At 53.8% G+C, this 15,297-nt stretch overlaps 1 protein-coding gene and 1 non-coding gene across 4 annotated transcripts; one reads left to right on the forward strand and one right to left on the reverse strand.

Moving 5' to 3' along the window:
• Positions 1-4,068: 4,068 nt before the first annotated feature.
• LOC134731685 (uncharacterized) lies at positions 4,069-15,205 on the forward strand. 3 transcript variants are annotated; one of them, XM_063611713.1, is made up of 7 exons: positions 4,069-4,927; positions 6,262-6,340; positions 11,640-11,779; positions 12,445-12,590; positions 12,710-12,823; positions 13,183-13,309; positions 14,654-14,737. In XM_063611713.1, exons 1-7 carry the CDS (start codon positions 4,836-4,838, stop codon positions 14,655-14,657), a joined length of 702 nt encoding a protein of 233 aa, XP_063467783.1. In that variant the 5' UTR covers positions 4,069-4,835; the 3' UTR covers positions 14,658-14,737. The 3 variants fall into 3 exon arrangements, with proteins under 3 accessions (XP_063467783.1, XP_063467782.1, XP_063467784.1); XM_063611712.1 differs by lacking the exon at positions 13,183-13,309 and having other exon boundaries at positions 14,654-15,205; XM_063611714.1 differs by lacking the exon at positions 14,654-14,737 and having other exon boundaries at positions 13,178-13,313.
• Positions 11,057-11,127, reverse strand: TRNAG-GCC (transfer RNA glycine (anticodon GCC)). The gene has a single exon. It is a non-coding gene; the product is annotated as a tRNA-Gly (tRNA).
• Positions 15,206-15,297: the final 92 nt, after the last annotated feature.

Consider the following 15,297-nt stretch of genomic DNA (forward strand, 5'->3'; position numbering starts at 1 on the left):
CAGTTCCAATGACCAGCCAGCTGCCTTCAGGTCACAAAAGAATCCGGGGCTGGTCTGAGACCAGGTGTATCCCCAGACCCCATCTCTGTCCAGATCATGAGAGGGAATCCAGGGTCCCCCGCCTCCCACAGTTGGGCTTCACTGCACAGCTGGAACTCAGCCAGGCCTATTCCTGGAAGCAGGTCTGTGAGTGTGAGCTGTCTAGGTCTTTGGCATTTTGAACAAAGAATTGAACAAAACCCGCAAAGTAACATGGGAATGAAGCACGGGAAGGAAGCAGTGAAAGCAGGAATTTATGAAACAGGGCGGGAGAGTGGGCCTGAGCTAGCGGCTCAAGAGCCTGGTTACAAAGTTTCCTGGGTGTTTTGTTTTTGTATTTTTTTTTATTTTTTATTTTTTATTTTTGAGAAGTCTCTCACCCAGGCTGGAGTGCAGTGGCATGATCTTGGCTCACTGCAACCTCCGCCTCCTGAGTTCAAGTGATTCTCCGGGCTCAGCCTCCCAAGTAGCTGGGATTACAGGTAAGCACCCACCATGCCCGGCTAATTTTCATATTTTTTGTAGAGATGGGGTTTCACCATGTTGGACAGGCTGGTCTTGAACTCCTGAGCTCGTTATCGGCCCACCTCAGCCCCCCAGAGTGCTGGGATTACAGGCACGAGCCATGGCACCTGGCCTCCTGGGTTTTAAGTACTCCTTTTGAGGTTCTATTGGCTACCCCTTATCTGGATGAAGGATTTGGTCTGTGGCTCATAAAAGGCTAATGTGAACTGGCGCCCTATGCAGATGAAGGGATGACCCATGCTTGGCCTGCAGCTAATCCAGGACACTCTCCCTTCCCATCTGAGACGTGGTGGAGACAGGAGGGTGATAGGGAGAGAAGCCTTTGATCCTTCGCTACTTGGGCATGCGGAGATGGGGTTTTCCTTTTTGATTTGGCTTTTGGAAATTGGTGTTAATTGGCCTCAGGTTCCCTACCCCCAGGCCCAGGCATTTTCTCTTTGATTTAACTTTAGGAGATTATGGATTGGCCTTAGATTCCCTGCCCCCAGACCTTGCTGTTTTCCCTTGATTCAGCTTTAAGAAGTCAGCACGGATTGGCCTTAAATTCTCTGCCTCCAGACCCTTTTCTCCTGCCTCAGCCCCACACATGTGACTGGAAGCCTCCACCTGCCCTTCTAGATGCAGATGGGGCCTTTCAGGCAGTGACGTAGGATTTTTCTTGGTCACTTGTCAGCCGGAGACTCCGGCCAGTGACGCCCTTGCCCCAGGCCTTGTGTGGGCCTGGGGTTGTTGGAGGAGACGACCTGTCCATTTGGCCCACTGGGCCACGCCTGCTCTGCTGTCCGGTGAGGATCTCGTGGCCACCGTAACTGTCCAGCCCCTGGTGGGAGGCGGTGTGTGAGTGAGTGAGTGTGGGGTCCAGCTGGCCATTCCTAGTGCTGGCACAGAAGCAGGCTTTGTGTGGTGCTTGTGGCTGGAGCCACAGGAGTGTCACAAGCCACTTCCACAGTGGACTCTGGCATCCAGACAAGGGGAACTTGATGGTGTCCAGGCAGGGGTGTCCATGACCCCAAAGCCCCAAAGGGGTGTTATAGCTAATTAGTTTTTGTTTTGTTTTGTTTGGTTTGGTTTGGTTTTTTTTGAGACAGTTTTGCTCTTGTTGCCCAGGCTGGAGTGCAATGGCGTGATCTTGCCTCACTGCAACCTCTGCCTCCTGGGTTTGTGATTGTTGTGCCTCAGCCTCCCGAGTAGCTGGGATTGCAGGTGCCTGCCACCACGCCCAGCTAATTTTTGTATTTTCAGTAGAGATGGGGTTTCACCACGTTGGCCAGGCTGGTCTGAAACTCCTGACCTCAGGTGATCTGCCGACTCAGCCTCCCAAAGTGTTGGGATTACAGGCGTGAGCCACTGTGCCCAGCCAGCTAATTAGCTCTTTTAGTCCCACTTTCCACAGCCTGATGGAATGCAGCATGTTAACAGCTCAGTCAGCCCCTTGCCCTGCTCTGGCCCATGGCTCTGGAGCTGGTTCTGCCCTGCTGCTGCTACTGTTGTGTGGGCGGCTGCCCTCAGCTGGTGGAGGACAGGGCCGTGATGTTACAGCCTTCCCTGTACCCACATTTGGTGGGTCCTGAGTTCCTGTGCCATGTCCAAGAAGAACAAGGTCACACTGACAAAGAGTGAGGAAGGCAGAGAAGAATGTTATTGAGCAACAAAACAGCTCTCAGTGGAGAGGGGATGCGAGAGTGGTCAACTATCTGAAGTTAGGTGATTTCTATCATTGTGGCTGGGTCTGGAGCTTTTATGGGCACAGAATGTGGCAGGGCAGGCAGTAGGTAGCATTGGAAAAGGTAACCTTTGATTGGTTCTTTCTGAATAGTGCTTTTTAACCAATCAGGAAAGAGTGGGCAAACAAGAATGGAAGTTCTCACTCTGGGTGCTGGGTTTCAGGCTCTTTTTTGCTTCATGGTGAGGTTTCACTGGGGACTCACCCCTATCTGCCTGGGATCTGTCTGCCTCGGATCTGTCTGCCTCCTGTCACTATCAGCAGCAGCACACAGAGCCAGTGTCATCAAAGCAGCAACTGTGGGACGATGGCCCTTGAGCCCTGCTTTGTGCTTCCTGGGGCCCGAGGAGTCCATTAAGAGCTGGATACAAGACCCCTTTGTTTTTTGGTTTTTATTTTTATTTATTTTTATCTACCCATGTACACACTGATAGAACTCCTTTGTATTTTCTTCTTAAAAATGCCTCCTGCCAACACTTAGCTGGCATGTTTCCTTGACAACTATAATATTCCACCATACATGTTTTTTTTTTTTTTTTTTTTTTTTTTTTTTTTTTTTTTTTTTTTTTTTTTTTTTAAATGGAGTTTTGCTCTTGTTGCTTAGGCCACAGTGCAATGGCACTATCTTGGTTTGCTGCAACCTCTGCCTCCCAGGTTCAAGAGGTTCTCCTGCCCCAGCCTCCCGAGTAGCTGGGATTACAGGCATGTGCCGCCACGCCTGGCTAATTTTGTATTTTTAGTAGAGTTGGGGTTTCTCCATGTTAGGCTGGTCTCGAACTCCTGACCTCAAATGACCCACCTCAGCCTCCCAAAGTGCTGGGATTATAGATGTGAGCCAGCGTGCCTGGCCTACATTCCACCATAAATTTTTTAAAAAGTGAATCTGAGGCCGGGCACGGTGGCTCATGCCTGTAATCCCAGCACTTTGGGAGGCCATGGCGGGTGGATCATGAGGTCAGGAGATCGAGACCATCCTGGCTAACATGGTGAAACCCCGTCTCTACTAAAAATACAAAAAATTAGCCGGGCGAGGTGGCGGGCGCCTGTAGTCCCAGCTATGCGGGAGGCTGAGGCAGGAGAATGGCATGAACCCCCGGGGGGTGCAGTCTGCAGTGAGCTGAGATCGTGCCACTGCACTCCAGCCTGGGTGAAAGAGAGAGACTCCTTCTCAAAAAAAAAAAAAAAGTGAATCTGAGTATGGTGACTAATGCCTATAATACCAGCACTTTGAGAGGCCGAGGCCAGAGGATTGCTTGAGGCCAGGAGTTCAAGACTGGTCTGGACAATATAGTGAGATCCCATCTCTACAGAGAAAATAATAGCCGGGCATGATGGTGCACACTTGTAGTCCCAGTTACAGGTGTGAATCAGAAGGCTGATGTTAGAGAATTGTTTGAGCCTGGAAGGTCAAGGTTGCAATGAGCCATGATTGTGCCACTGCCCTCCAGCCTTGGCAACAGAGGGAGATTCTGTCTTCAAAAAAACGTGGGTGAGGCTGGGCATGGTGGCTCACACCTGTAATCCCAGCACTTTGGGAGGCCCAGGCGGGCAGATCACGAGGTCAGGAGGTCATGACCATCCTAGCTAACATGGTGAAACCCCGTCTCTATTTAAAAAAAAAAAAATACAAAAAATTAGCTGGGTATAGTGGCAGGCGCCTGTAGTCCCAGCTGCTCAGGAGGCTGAGGCAGGAAAATGGTGTGAACCTGTGAGGCACAGCTTGCAGTGAGCCAAGATTGCGCCAGCCTGGGCAACAGAGCGAGACTCTGTCTCTCAAAAAAAAAAAAAAAAAAAAAGTGGGTGACAATTTTTTTTTTTTTTTTTTTTTTTCTTTGAGACAGTCTCACTCTATCCAGAGTAGATTGCAGTGGCGTGATCTCAGCTCATTGGAACTTCTGCCTCCCAGGTTCAAGCAATTCTCCTGTCTCAGCCTCCCAAGTAACTGGGGACTGCAGGCACACACCATTGTGCCTGGCTAATTTTTGTGTTTTTGTAGAGACAGGGTTTCACCATGTTGGCCAGGCTGGTCTCGAGCTCCTGAGCTCAAGCCATTTACCTGCCTTGGGCTCCCAAAGTGCTAGGGTTACAGGCTGTGCAAAGTGGGACCCCATGCCTGGCTCAGGGGTCATTTAATTTGCATTTCAAATCTGCTAAATTTAATAGGATTTCATAAAGCATTACTGACCTTTCTTTAAGCTGGGGTCTCACTCTGTTGCACAGACTGGAGTGCAGTGGTACAATTGCTGCTCATTGCAGCCTCGAGCTCCTGGGCTCATGTGATCCTCCCACCCCAGCCTCTCAGATAGCTAAGACTACAGGTGCACGATACCTACCACGCCTGGTTAATTTTTGTCTTTTTTTTATTTTTAAATAGAGATGGGCATCTGTCTATGTTGCCCAGACTTGTCTTGAACTTCTGGGCTCAAATGATCCTCCTGCTTCGGCCTCCCAAAGTGCTGGGATTACAGGCATGAGCCACCATGACTGGCCTTACTGGCCTCTCTAACCTGCCAACAATCGGGGCCACCTCTGCCAGGAGCACTTTCATATGAGTTCAGTCCAGAAGGAAAGCCCAGTGTCGCTCCTGCATCTTGTTGTGGGCACCTTGACTTCCTGTGATGCTTCTCTTTTGACTTCAAGGTAAATAATCCGGGTCTTGGGTCTGGGAGGTTACCTGTCTGAGGGCAATGATTTGGTGAACTTCAAACTCTTTTTAAAACATTTTATGGGTGGGCGCAGTGGTTCATGCCTGTAGTCTCAGCACTTTGGGAGGCCGAGGCAGGCGGATCACCTGAGGTCAGGAGTTTGAGACCAGCCTGGCCAACATGGCAAAACCTCATCTAAACTAAAAGTACAAAAATTAGCTGGGCGTGGTGGCACACGCCTATAATCCCAGCTACTTGGGAGTCTGAGGTAGGAGAATCACTTGAACCTGGAAGGTGGAGGCTGCAGTGAGCCAAGATCATGCCACTGCACTCCAGCCTAGACAACAAGCGTGAAACTCCATCTCAGGAAAAAAAAAAAAATTATATAATGTTTTTTCTTTTTGTATAGGGATGGGGGTCTCACTATGTTGGCCAGGTTGGTCTTGAACTCCTGGCCTCAAGCAGTCCTCTCACCTTGGCCTCCCAAAGTGCTGGGATTACAGGTGTGACTCACTGCACCCGGCTGAATGTTAAACTATTTTGCACAAAGTAGGCTGTGCGCAGTGACTCATGCCTGTATTCCCAACACTTTGGGAGGCTGAAGCAGGAGGACCACTTGAAGCCAGGAATTCTAGACTAGCTTTGGCAACATAATGAGACCCTCGTCTCTATTTAAATAATAAAAAAAGAAAAATAAATGAAGAAAAAGTGCTGCTTTGCTTCTTCCTTGGAGCCTCGCTGGCCATGGCGGCAGCAGCCAGAGCCACCAGGGCTTAGCCTGGGCAGGTGTGGGACGGGGGCGGGCAGCTGGCGGGCTGCAGAGCAGAGGCTCTCTGCCCTGGGCGGGCAGCAGAGGACACTTGTGAACTAACCCAGATGAGGGCTGGGTATCTCCTCAGAGGACCCGAGGATCCCAGGCTTCCCCCTCCTGCCTTTGGACGGTAGCACCTGAAATTTCAGGGCCTGGGTGATGGGGTGGATCAGAGGGTCGGTTCGGGTCTGAAGGAAACAGTAGGGCACCCTCCCCCATCCTTGGGGCGGTTTTGTGTTGAAGCCATTTGTCTCTTTGTCTTGGGGAACCTCCTAGGATGACCCCTAAGCTCTGACCCCAGCTCTGGGTTGGGGGCCTGGGGCTGTGAGAGGCCAGGCTGCCTGTGGCCCTGGTGGGGAGGTGGCAGGGGGCACATGCTTTGCTGCTTTGCAGGGAAGACCCAGGCAGAAGCAAGAGGGGGCCCTGTGTGCTTTTGTAGCCCAGTCCTCCTGCACCCTGACCCCCTGTGCCCCTTCCCTTGCCTCTCACACCCTGCCCTGCTCTCTTGCTCCCGGTAGATCTAGACATGGCTTGAGATCCCAAGGCTGGCCCTGCCTGGCCAGGCCAGAAGAAGCAGTGCGGCACAGGTGTTTTCTGGTGAGTCTGTCGGGGTGGGCTGCTGGGGAGCGGGCTGATCACTGTTGAGCTTGTGTGGGGCTCTGGGTTCCCCTGGGACAGAACAGGGACCCCAGAAGCCCCGAGTGTGCGGCGCACCCAGCGGCTCCGGGTGCTTGGGGCTTCCTCCCTGGGCCTTAGGTCTTCTCTGTCAACTGAGGGAGTTGACCCAGTGCGTTCCAAAGCCCCTTCTAGCTGGTCCACCAACTCCCCCATCCTGACCGAGGCAGCGCCCCTCCTTCTGCCTGGAGGAGCCTGAATCCCCCCAGGCGAGGGTCCCTAGGGGGCAGTGTCTGGGGGTAATTTCTGGGTCTAGACCTTTGGGAAGTAGAAAATGGGAAACTTTTAGTTGACATTGTCCCCCAAACTTGGGAAACTTAATTGTAAGGAAATCCCTTTTTTTTTTTTTTTTTTTTTTTTTTTTTAAAAGACAAGGTCTTGCTCTGTCACCCAGGCTAGAGTACAGTAGTGTGGTCTCAGCTCACTGCAACCTCCTGCTGGGCTCAAGCAATCCTCCCACCTTAGCCTCCCAAGTAGCTGGGATCACAGGCGCGTGCCACCATGCTCGGCTAATTTTTGTTTTGTTTTGTTTTGAGATGGACTCTCGCTCCCTTTTCACTCAGCTCCAGGTGCGATCTTGGCTCATTGCAACCTCTGCCTCCCTGGTTCAAGTGATTCTGCTGCCTCAGCCTCCCAAGTAGCTGGGATTACAGAGGCCTGTCACCACAACCAGCTAATTTTTGTATTTTAGTAGAGACGGGGTTTCACCATATTGGCTGGGCTGGTCTCAAACTCCTTGCCTCAAGGGATCCTCTCACCTTGGCCACCCAAAGTGCTGGGATTAGGCCAGGCGCGATGGCTCACGCCTGTAATCTTAGCACTTCGGGAGGCCCAGGTGGGTGGATCACTTGAGGTCAGGAGTTTGAGACCAGCCCGGTCAACATGGTAAAACCCTATCTCTACTAAAAATACAAAAATTAGCCAGGCATGGTGATGGGTGCCTATGATCCCAGCTACTTAGGAGGCTGAGACAGGAGAATTGCTTGAGCCCAGAGGCAGAGGTTGCAGTGAACCTACATTGTGCCCCTGCACTCCAGCCTGGGCAACAGAGTGAGACTTTTTTTTTTTTTTTTTTTTTTTTTAAAGACAAAGTGCTGGGAATTGTAAGTGTGAGCCACCACATCCAGCCAGGAAATCTTTAAACATGTTTGGAAAGGAGCTCACCAACTTCTGTGAGCAAACAAGTCCTCTTCACAGGCGTGGGTGTGAACCACATTGGCCTGTGTCTGCTCAGCTGGGCATGTGTAATGGCTGCATTAGTTTTTTTTTTTTTTTTTTTTTTTTTTTTTTTTTTTTTTTTTTTGAGACGGAGTCTTGCTCTGTCGCCCAGGCTGGAGTGCAGTGGCGCGATCTCGGCTCACTGCAAGCTCCGCCTCCTGGGTTCACGCCATTCTCCTGCCTCAGCCTCTCCGAGTAGCTGGGACTACAGGCGCCCGCCACCACGCCCAGCTAATTTTTTTTGTATTTTTAGTAGAGACGGAGTTTCACCGTGATCTCGATCTCCTGACCTCGTGATCCGCCCGCCTCGACCTCCCAAAGTGCTGGGATTACAAGCGTGAGCCACCACGCCCGGCCTGAATTAGCTCATTTGTAATGGCTTCTGCGCATCCGGGTGGTGGCGGGGGAAGTGGGAGGCAGGCAGAGAGGTGGCTGCTGTTAGGAGAGGTGCTGGTGTCAATGCCCTGGTACCCGCAGCTCCAGTTTCTTTTGGTTTTTCCCCTCATCTCCTCTCCCCGGAAGTGGGAGGCAGAGCTTGGGTGTGGGCTGCTCTGAGATGTCTCTGTGCCTCCACACTGACCTCTAGAGAGATTAGGCCAAGCTGCTTCCTGCCAGCAGCAGCCTGGGTCACTGCCACCCTGCAGTGTGCCAGTGTGGGTGGCTTCCGCACTGCTTTGATTTTGGACTGTTGAGCAGATGTGTCTTCATGGGTAATGCGTAGTGTTGTGTTGTTTGTTTGGTTTTAGACACAGGACCTCGCTCTGTCACCCAGGCTGGAGTGCAGTGGTGCCATCGTGGCTCACTGCAGCCCTGAACTCCTGGGCTCAAGTGATCCTCTGACCTCAGCCTCCCGAGTAACTGGGACTACAGGCACATGCCACCATGCCTGGCTATTTTTTTTTTTTTTTTTTTAAAGAGAAGGGGGGGTTCTCACTGTGTTGCCCAGGCTGGTCTTGAACTCCTGGGCTCAAGTGATCCTCTTGCCTTGGCCTCCCAAAGTGCTGGAAGCCATTTTGCCCAACCCACATGTATTTTTAACATGGTCATTTTTGAGGCTGGTCAATCCTTCATTGGATTTCATATTTTCCATCCGCCTCCTTACCCAGCAGGCTTGGATCCAGTCATCCAGCCCCCGCTGGGGAGTTTTGGGGCAGGGTTGATGTAGGGCGACCCAGAGGCAATGGGGAGTGATGCCGCCTGCCCCACAGGGACTGAAAGACAATTCAGAGGGGCCTGGCATTTGAGACCTGGGGCAGAGCTAGGCAGAGATGGCCTCCTCGAGACCCGATTGTCTCCAGGCGGCTCCAGTGAGGGAGGCCAAATGCTTCCCCAGCAGCACAGGTAGCAGTGGGTAGGGGGCTGTGGTGGTGGCTCTTTGCCCCCTTGGGATGGTCCCCAGAGGGACCACTCAGGGCTGGGGCTGGGGCTGTGGCGGGCAGTGAGCTGCTGAATGACCTCTCCCTGAGGGCTGCTCAAGTCCAGCCATACGATTTGGGTCTCAAAATGGAATGTGCAGCCCACCGAGGCGGCTCATGCCTGTTATCCCGGCACTCTGGGAGGTTGAGGCGGCTGATAGCTTGAGCCCAGGGTTTAAGAAAAGTCTGGGCAAGACAGTGAGACTCCCATCTCTACAAGACATAAAATAAAAATTGGCCGGGCGCAGTGGCTCACGCCTGTAATCCCAGCACTTTGGGAGGTCGAGGTGGGTGGATCACCTGAGGTTAGGAGTTCAAGACCAGCCTGGCCAACATGGTGAAACCTTGTCTCTACTAAAAATACAAAAACTAGCTGAGTGTGGTGGCAGGTGCCTGTAATCCCAGCTACTTGGAGGCTGAGGCAGGAGAATCACTTGAACCCATGAGGCAAAGGTTGCAGTGAGCTGAGATTGTGCCACTGCACTCCAGCTTGGGTGACAGAGCAAGACTCTCTCAAAAAAAAAAAGAAGAAAAAGAAAAAATTACCTGGGTGTGGTGATGCATGCCTGTAGTCCCAGCTACTCAAGAAGCTGACGTGGGAGGATCACTTAAACCCAGGAGGTTACGGTGGCAGTGAGCTAAGATCGTGCCACTTCCTGGGTGACAGAGTAAGACTCTGACACACACACACACATACACACACACACACACACACACACACGGAATTTGGCAACATGGAGGGAAAGGCATAGTAGAAGGATTGCCCACCCAGGTCCCCACCTCCTGCCCCACAATCCAGCCCTGAGGACACTTGAGGAGGTGGCTTGGCCTCTGCCCACAGAGCCATATTCGGAAGGTGCATTTTGTTTCTCTTTCTGTGGGAAGTTCCCAGATTGCAGGCTGTAACCATTACAAAGCAGGGAGCAGCTGCAGCCACTGCCCTGGTGCAACTAGGCCCTTCCCCTTGGGGAGAGAAGGGCAAGGCTGCCAACCCACCTGGACACAGACCCTGGCCTCAGTGCTGGCAAAGGCAGGCCAGGGCAGGGAGGCCCCGTGAGGAAGACCCCCTGCCTGTAACAGGTGGCTGCAGGTGGGCATGCACCCTAATGCAATCTCTCCCCTTTTATCTCAGCTTGGGTGGCGGTCAGCAGAATCCCCTTCCAGTACATGGTTCGTCTCTGGCTACTCACAAAAATACACTTAGGCCCAGGTTTGAGACCAGCCTGGACAAGATAGAGAACCTGTCTCTACAAAAAATAATTAGCTGGGCACACTAATTATTTTATTTTTGGCCTGTGGTCCCAGCTACTCGGGAGGCTGAGGCAGGAGGATCTCTTGAGCCCGGGAGGTTGAAGCTGCAGTGAGGATCATACCACTGCACTCCAGCCTGGGCGACAGTGCAAGATCCTCTTTTATTTATTTATTTTTTTTGAGACAGTTTCACTCTTGTTGCCCAGGCTAGAGTAGGGTGATGTGATCTCCGCTCACTGTAACTTCCACCTCCCGGGTTCAAGTGATTCTCTTGCTTCAGCCTCCTGAGGAGCTGGGATTACAAGCATCCGCCACCATGCCTCGCTAGTTTTTTGCATTTTTAGTAGAGATAGGGTTTCACCATTTTGGCAAGGCTGGTCCCAAACTCCTATCCTCAGGTAATTCACCCTCCTCAGCCTCCCAAAGTGCCAGGAGCACAGGTGTGAGCCACGGCGTCCAGCCAAAATCCTTTTTAAAAAAAAAAAAAAAAAAAAAAAAAAAAAAAAAAAAACTCACTCTGTTGCCCAGGTTGGAGTGTAATGGCATGATCTTGGCTCACTGCAACCTCCATTTCCCGGGTTCAAGCAATTCTTCTGCCTCAGCCTCCTCAGTAGCTGGGATTACAGGCGTGAGGCACTGTACCAGGTCCCAAGATCCTGTCTTTAAAAAACAACAACAAAAAACACTGAAAAATGGGCATTTTGGGGAACAGGAATGAGGTAAAGAACATGGGGAAGAAATAAAAAGCTCCCCATGCATTGGCCAGGAATCAAACCCTGGCCTCCCGCGTGGCAGGCGAGAATTCTACTACTGAACCACCAATGCCTCAGTAAAGATGGTTTTGCCACCACTGCCCAGGTGGTCACAGGCCTGGACCTGCCTGCCCAGCCTGGTCTGGCCGCAAGGAAGGGGGCTGTCAGGCTGGGTCAAGGACACTTTCCAGGGTGGCCCTGCTCCTCAGAGGCCTTCACCTCCAATGCCGTCTTGTCCCCAGCCCTCACTGCTCAGTCCTTCCTGGCCATTGGGGGGTCCCTGTCCACCTACCCCCGCGGCGGACCCGCCTTGCTGTGGGGAGCTGGCTCTCCTCCCTCTCCTTCCTGCTCCTCTGACCTGAATAGGAAGCTTCCTGGGCCACCCACCCAGACCTCCTGAAGCCAGAAAGCAGGGGTGGGAGTCGGGGGTGGCAGGAGATGGAGGGGATGGGCAGGCACACAGGATGTCCTCCATTCTGCCCCTCATGTGCTGGCCCTGAGCTGGGGGCAAGGGCAACAGGACTGGAAAGTTGTTTCAGAACCTTATACCACCCCCATCCATCACCCTCCTTTTCCCCAACTCAGGGCCCTCCCCAGGCACAGGAAGGACCTGAAGCTCCTGCTGCAGGGCCCCCAGAGCTTCCCACCCAGGCCGGGACCCAGCTGTCTCTTTGCATGCTCCCCGACCCCTCCCGACACAGGTGCCATGGGGTGCTTGGTGTGTGGTAAGTGGGGAGCCCCACTTCTGTGAGCCTGGGCCGTTGGGGCCCATCTTGTCTCTCAGGGCCTGGAGCAAAGGCCAAGGTGACCTGGCCGCTGCCCTGTCCCTAGCCCTGCCTGCTGGCCCTGGTGATTCTCAGGCAAGGACTGAAAGATCTCCCACAACCTGCCGGAGCTTTGGCTCTGACACACCTCTTCCCTTTTATCCTTTGCCAGACGAAGGCTCAGGACATCAACAGTGCCTGGTTTCACAGAGCAGCCTTGGGGGCGGGGGTGGGGGCGGGCTCTGGCTGCCAGATGCCTGTGGGTGACTGTGTCTCCCCTGTCACCTGGAGGTGTCCCTTTTCAGAGACGAAGTGGGGAGGCTGGTTTGCTGTGGTCTCCCAAAGTGACCTTGGGCAAGTCCCTAGGGTCTCTTCACTGAGGAAGGCTGGCATTCTAAGGAAGAGCTGTGAACTTCAGTTTTCCAAGTTCAACTGGGCACCCGGCAGAGCCCCTGGCTGTGTGCAGTGACCCCTTCTGTTTGTGTCCTTCGCAGCAGCAGTAGCTATGACCTAAACTACAAGCTATACAGAGATCATGTTCCCTACAGGCGGGCAGGGCCTCCCCGTGTCCTCCGAGTGAGCAGGTGGGGCTGGCTGGCCTGACTCCCTCTCTGTCCTGTCCCCAGGGACTATGAATACCAGAGGATCCCGCTGCTCATCAACCACATGCCTGTCAAGATCCGGAGGGCCCACATGGGCATGGGGGTCAGGAGTGGCTTCAGTCCCCAACGGGCCTCCAGGAACAGCTACCAGCCCTCTGGGCAGAAAAAGTGTAAATTGGGGGCCACAGTGACACCTGCATTGCTAGGGAGGAGCTGGGTGGCCACACCAGCTGTCAGGGCAGGCCCCAGAGCTCAGCGTGGGCACCAACCCTGGTCCCTCTCCCCGCAGTCCCCACCGAGGAGCTACATGACATCCAGGGGGAGCTGCAGCAGATCAAAGCCCAGGTGGACAGCCTACTGCAAAGTCTGGAGCACGTGGACCAGCAGCAGGTCCCACCCGCAGGTCTGATCACCACACTCTGTGCAAGCCCAGCTTTCCCCACCCCTGAAGATGCCCAGTGCCTGGGGCCCTGCCTGTGCCTTTCCCTATCTTCAGGTTCCCCTCCCTGGAGTACATTCCCCACTCCCCATCCCTGGGCTGTTCTTGAGGCTCAAGAACTCTTGTGGCTTCTGGGTTGCCCCCACCCACTCAGCAACCACCTGGAGACAGAGCCCCATGTCCCAGCCCATCTGCTTCCTGCCCTCTTGAGTCTTACGGGCCCTAGGTCATCGCTGGGCATCAAGTGGCCTCTCTGGGGTCAGCTGTGGCCTCCAAACCCAGCCATTGACTGATGACTCTCTCTACACAACCACAAAGGACAGTGGAAAGAACAGGGGCCCTGGTAGCAAGGGCTCCTCATGCAGCTCTGAGCCCCCGCAGAAGCCCTGGAGTGAGGGGGCTGGTCCAGAGGCAGATGGCTACGAGGGTGGCACAGACACGGAGCGGACCGTGAGTGGCCTGGCCCTGCTTCCCTATCTCCACCCTCCCTGGGTTTGGTTCCTTGTGGCCTCCCTGTGAGCAAGGGAGGGCCTCTGGTCAGTCCAGGGGCCCGAGGTGGTGTGGAAGGGGAGGTGTATGCCCCCTGCCTAGTAGGCTGGGCCCTGCCCTGTGTTTTCTGCCTCCCAACCCTGGGCTTGGAGAGCTCAGCAGTGCCAGGGTCAGTTCTGGGCTGAAATACCTTTTCCCAGAAGGCAGTGGGGGGACGTGGTTGGAGCATTGTAGCGGGAATGTCACAGGTGTGCCCCATGGCCCCAGACCCCTTGCCCTGAGACCCAGCTGGTAAGCTTGTTAAAACCCAGGTTTTGGCTGGGCGCAGTGGCTCAGGCCTGTAATCCCAGCACTCTGGGAGGCCGAGGCAGGTGGATCACCTGAGGTTGGGAGTTTGAGACCAACCTGACCAACATGGAAAAACCCTGTCTCTACTAAAAATACATAAAATTGGCTGGGCACGGTGGCAGGCGCCTATAATCCCAGCTACTTGGGAGGCTGAGGCAGGAGAATCGCTTGAACCTGTAAGGCAGAGGTTGCAGTGAGCCGAGACCATGCCGCTGTGCCCTAGCCTGGGTGACAGAGTGAGACTCCATCTCAAAAAATAATAAATTAGCCGGGCGTGGTGGCGCATGCCTGTACTCCCAGCTACTCGGGAGGCTGGGACAGGAGAATTGCTTGTACCCGGAAGGTGGAGGTTGCGGTGAGCTGAGATCGCACCATTGCACTCCAGCCTGGGCAACGAGCAAAATTCTGTCTCCAAAAAAAAAAAACACCCAGGTTTCTGCCATCTTCCTGCTGCTGCAGGGTCTCTGGCTGTCACATGGGCTATGCCCCCCCCGGGGAAGCTGTGGTACACTGACCTTCCTGGAATTGCTAACAGGCCGTGTGTGTGGCATTAGAGGGCCTGAATATTCCCTGTCCTACCACCACCACTGCTTCCACTCTCGGTGGTCTGAGGCAGGCCGTGCCCAGTCCACACTGGGGCTGGAGCCCTCAGCCATCTACCTACCCAGCTCTGCTGGGCTCGGGAGGGCTCTCACTGCTGCCTAGGGCCTGAGTCACACCTGTAACATCTGGAAAAGGAATGGCTACATGTAGACGAATGCTTTCTTTTGCCTGGTGGTTCTGGGATTCTAGGTCTTAGGTAGAATCCAGAGAAGCCCTGAGCTGCCAAAGCTCTGGGGAGGAAATGGAAAGTGGGATGTGGGGGAGACTAGATGTTGTGAGCAGGTGGTCTCCCTTTTCCTAGCCTCCCATGCCTCCAGCCCCTCCCACACTGCCCTGCTTCTGTTTTCCTTACAGGTGAAGAACCACGCAGACGACCAGGACAGCCAGGAAGCAGCAGGAACCCCTCCAGGCTCATCAGCTCCAGGCATTCTGGGATAGATGGCTCCTTGTCTGGCGTAGTAGGTTTTGAAGACCACCTTAGCACCCATGCAAACTGACATGCCTCACCTGGAGCTGGGGCAATGGAAGTAGATGCGGGGCTTGGCCAGACAAGCAGAAGGCCAACCTGTAGTGGTGGGTTTAGCTTCTTTAGAGGTTGCATTTCGAGATGATGGTCCTGGGACCGACAGGGTCAGGGAGGTGGCCTGGGACTGCACCAGGTTGCCATCCTCATGAAGCTGAGGTTGTCTTGCAAAGGGGCAGATGACAGCCCACTCCTACCCCACCCCAGAGCTCAGAGGGCACCCTCAGCCTTGTCTGAATGCAGACACGGCTGCTCTTCACTCCCCTCCCGATGCACCACCAGCCAACAGCTGGCCAACATATCTCTCTGAGTTCCCATTCTCCCTGAAACTGCTGGAGTGCTCTCAGTCTGCACGCCCCCCACAGCCCTCTTTGGGCTCCAGACTCCCCATCTACTCTACAAAGCCATCCTTCAGAATTACATTCTGTCTTATCTCCACTGGTGTGATACTATTTCAGACCTGCTCTAGAAAGAC

The sequence above is a fragment of the Symphalangus syndactylus genome, chromosome 11 (assembly GCF_028878055.3).
Source record: "Symphalangus syndactylus isolate Jambi chromosome 11, NHGRI_mSymSyn1-v2.1_pri, whole genome shotgun sequence".
Classification (NCBI taxonomy): domain Eukaryota; kingdom Metazoa; phylum Chordata; class Mammalia; order Primates; family Hylobatidae; genus Symphalangus; species Symphalangus syndactylus.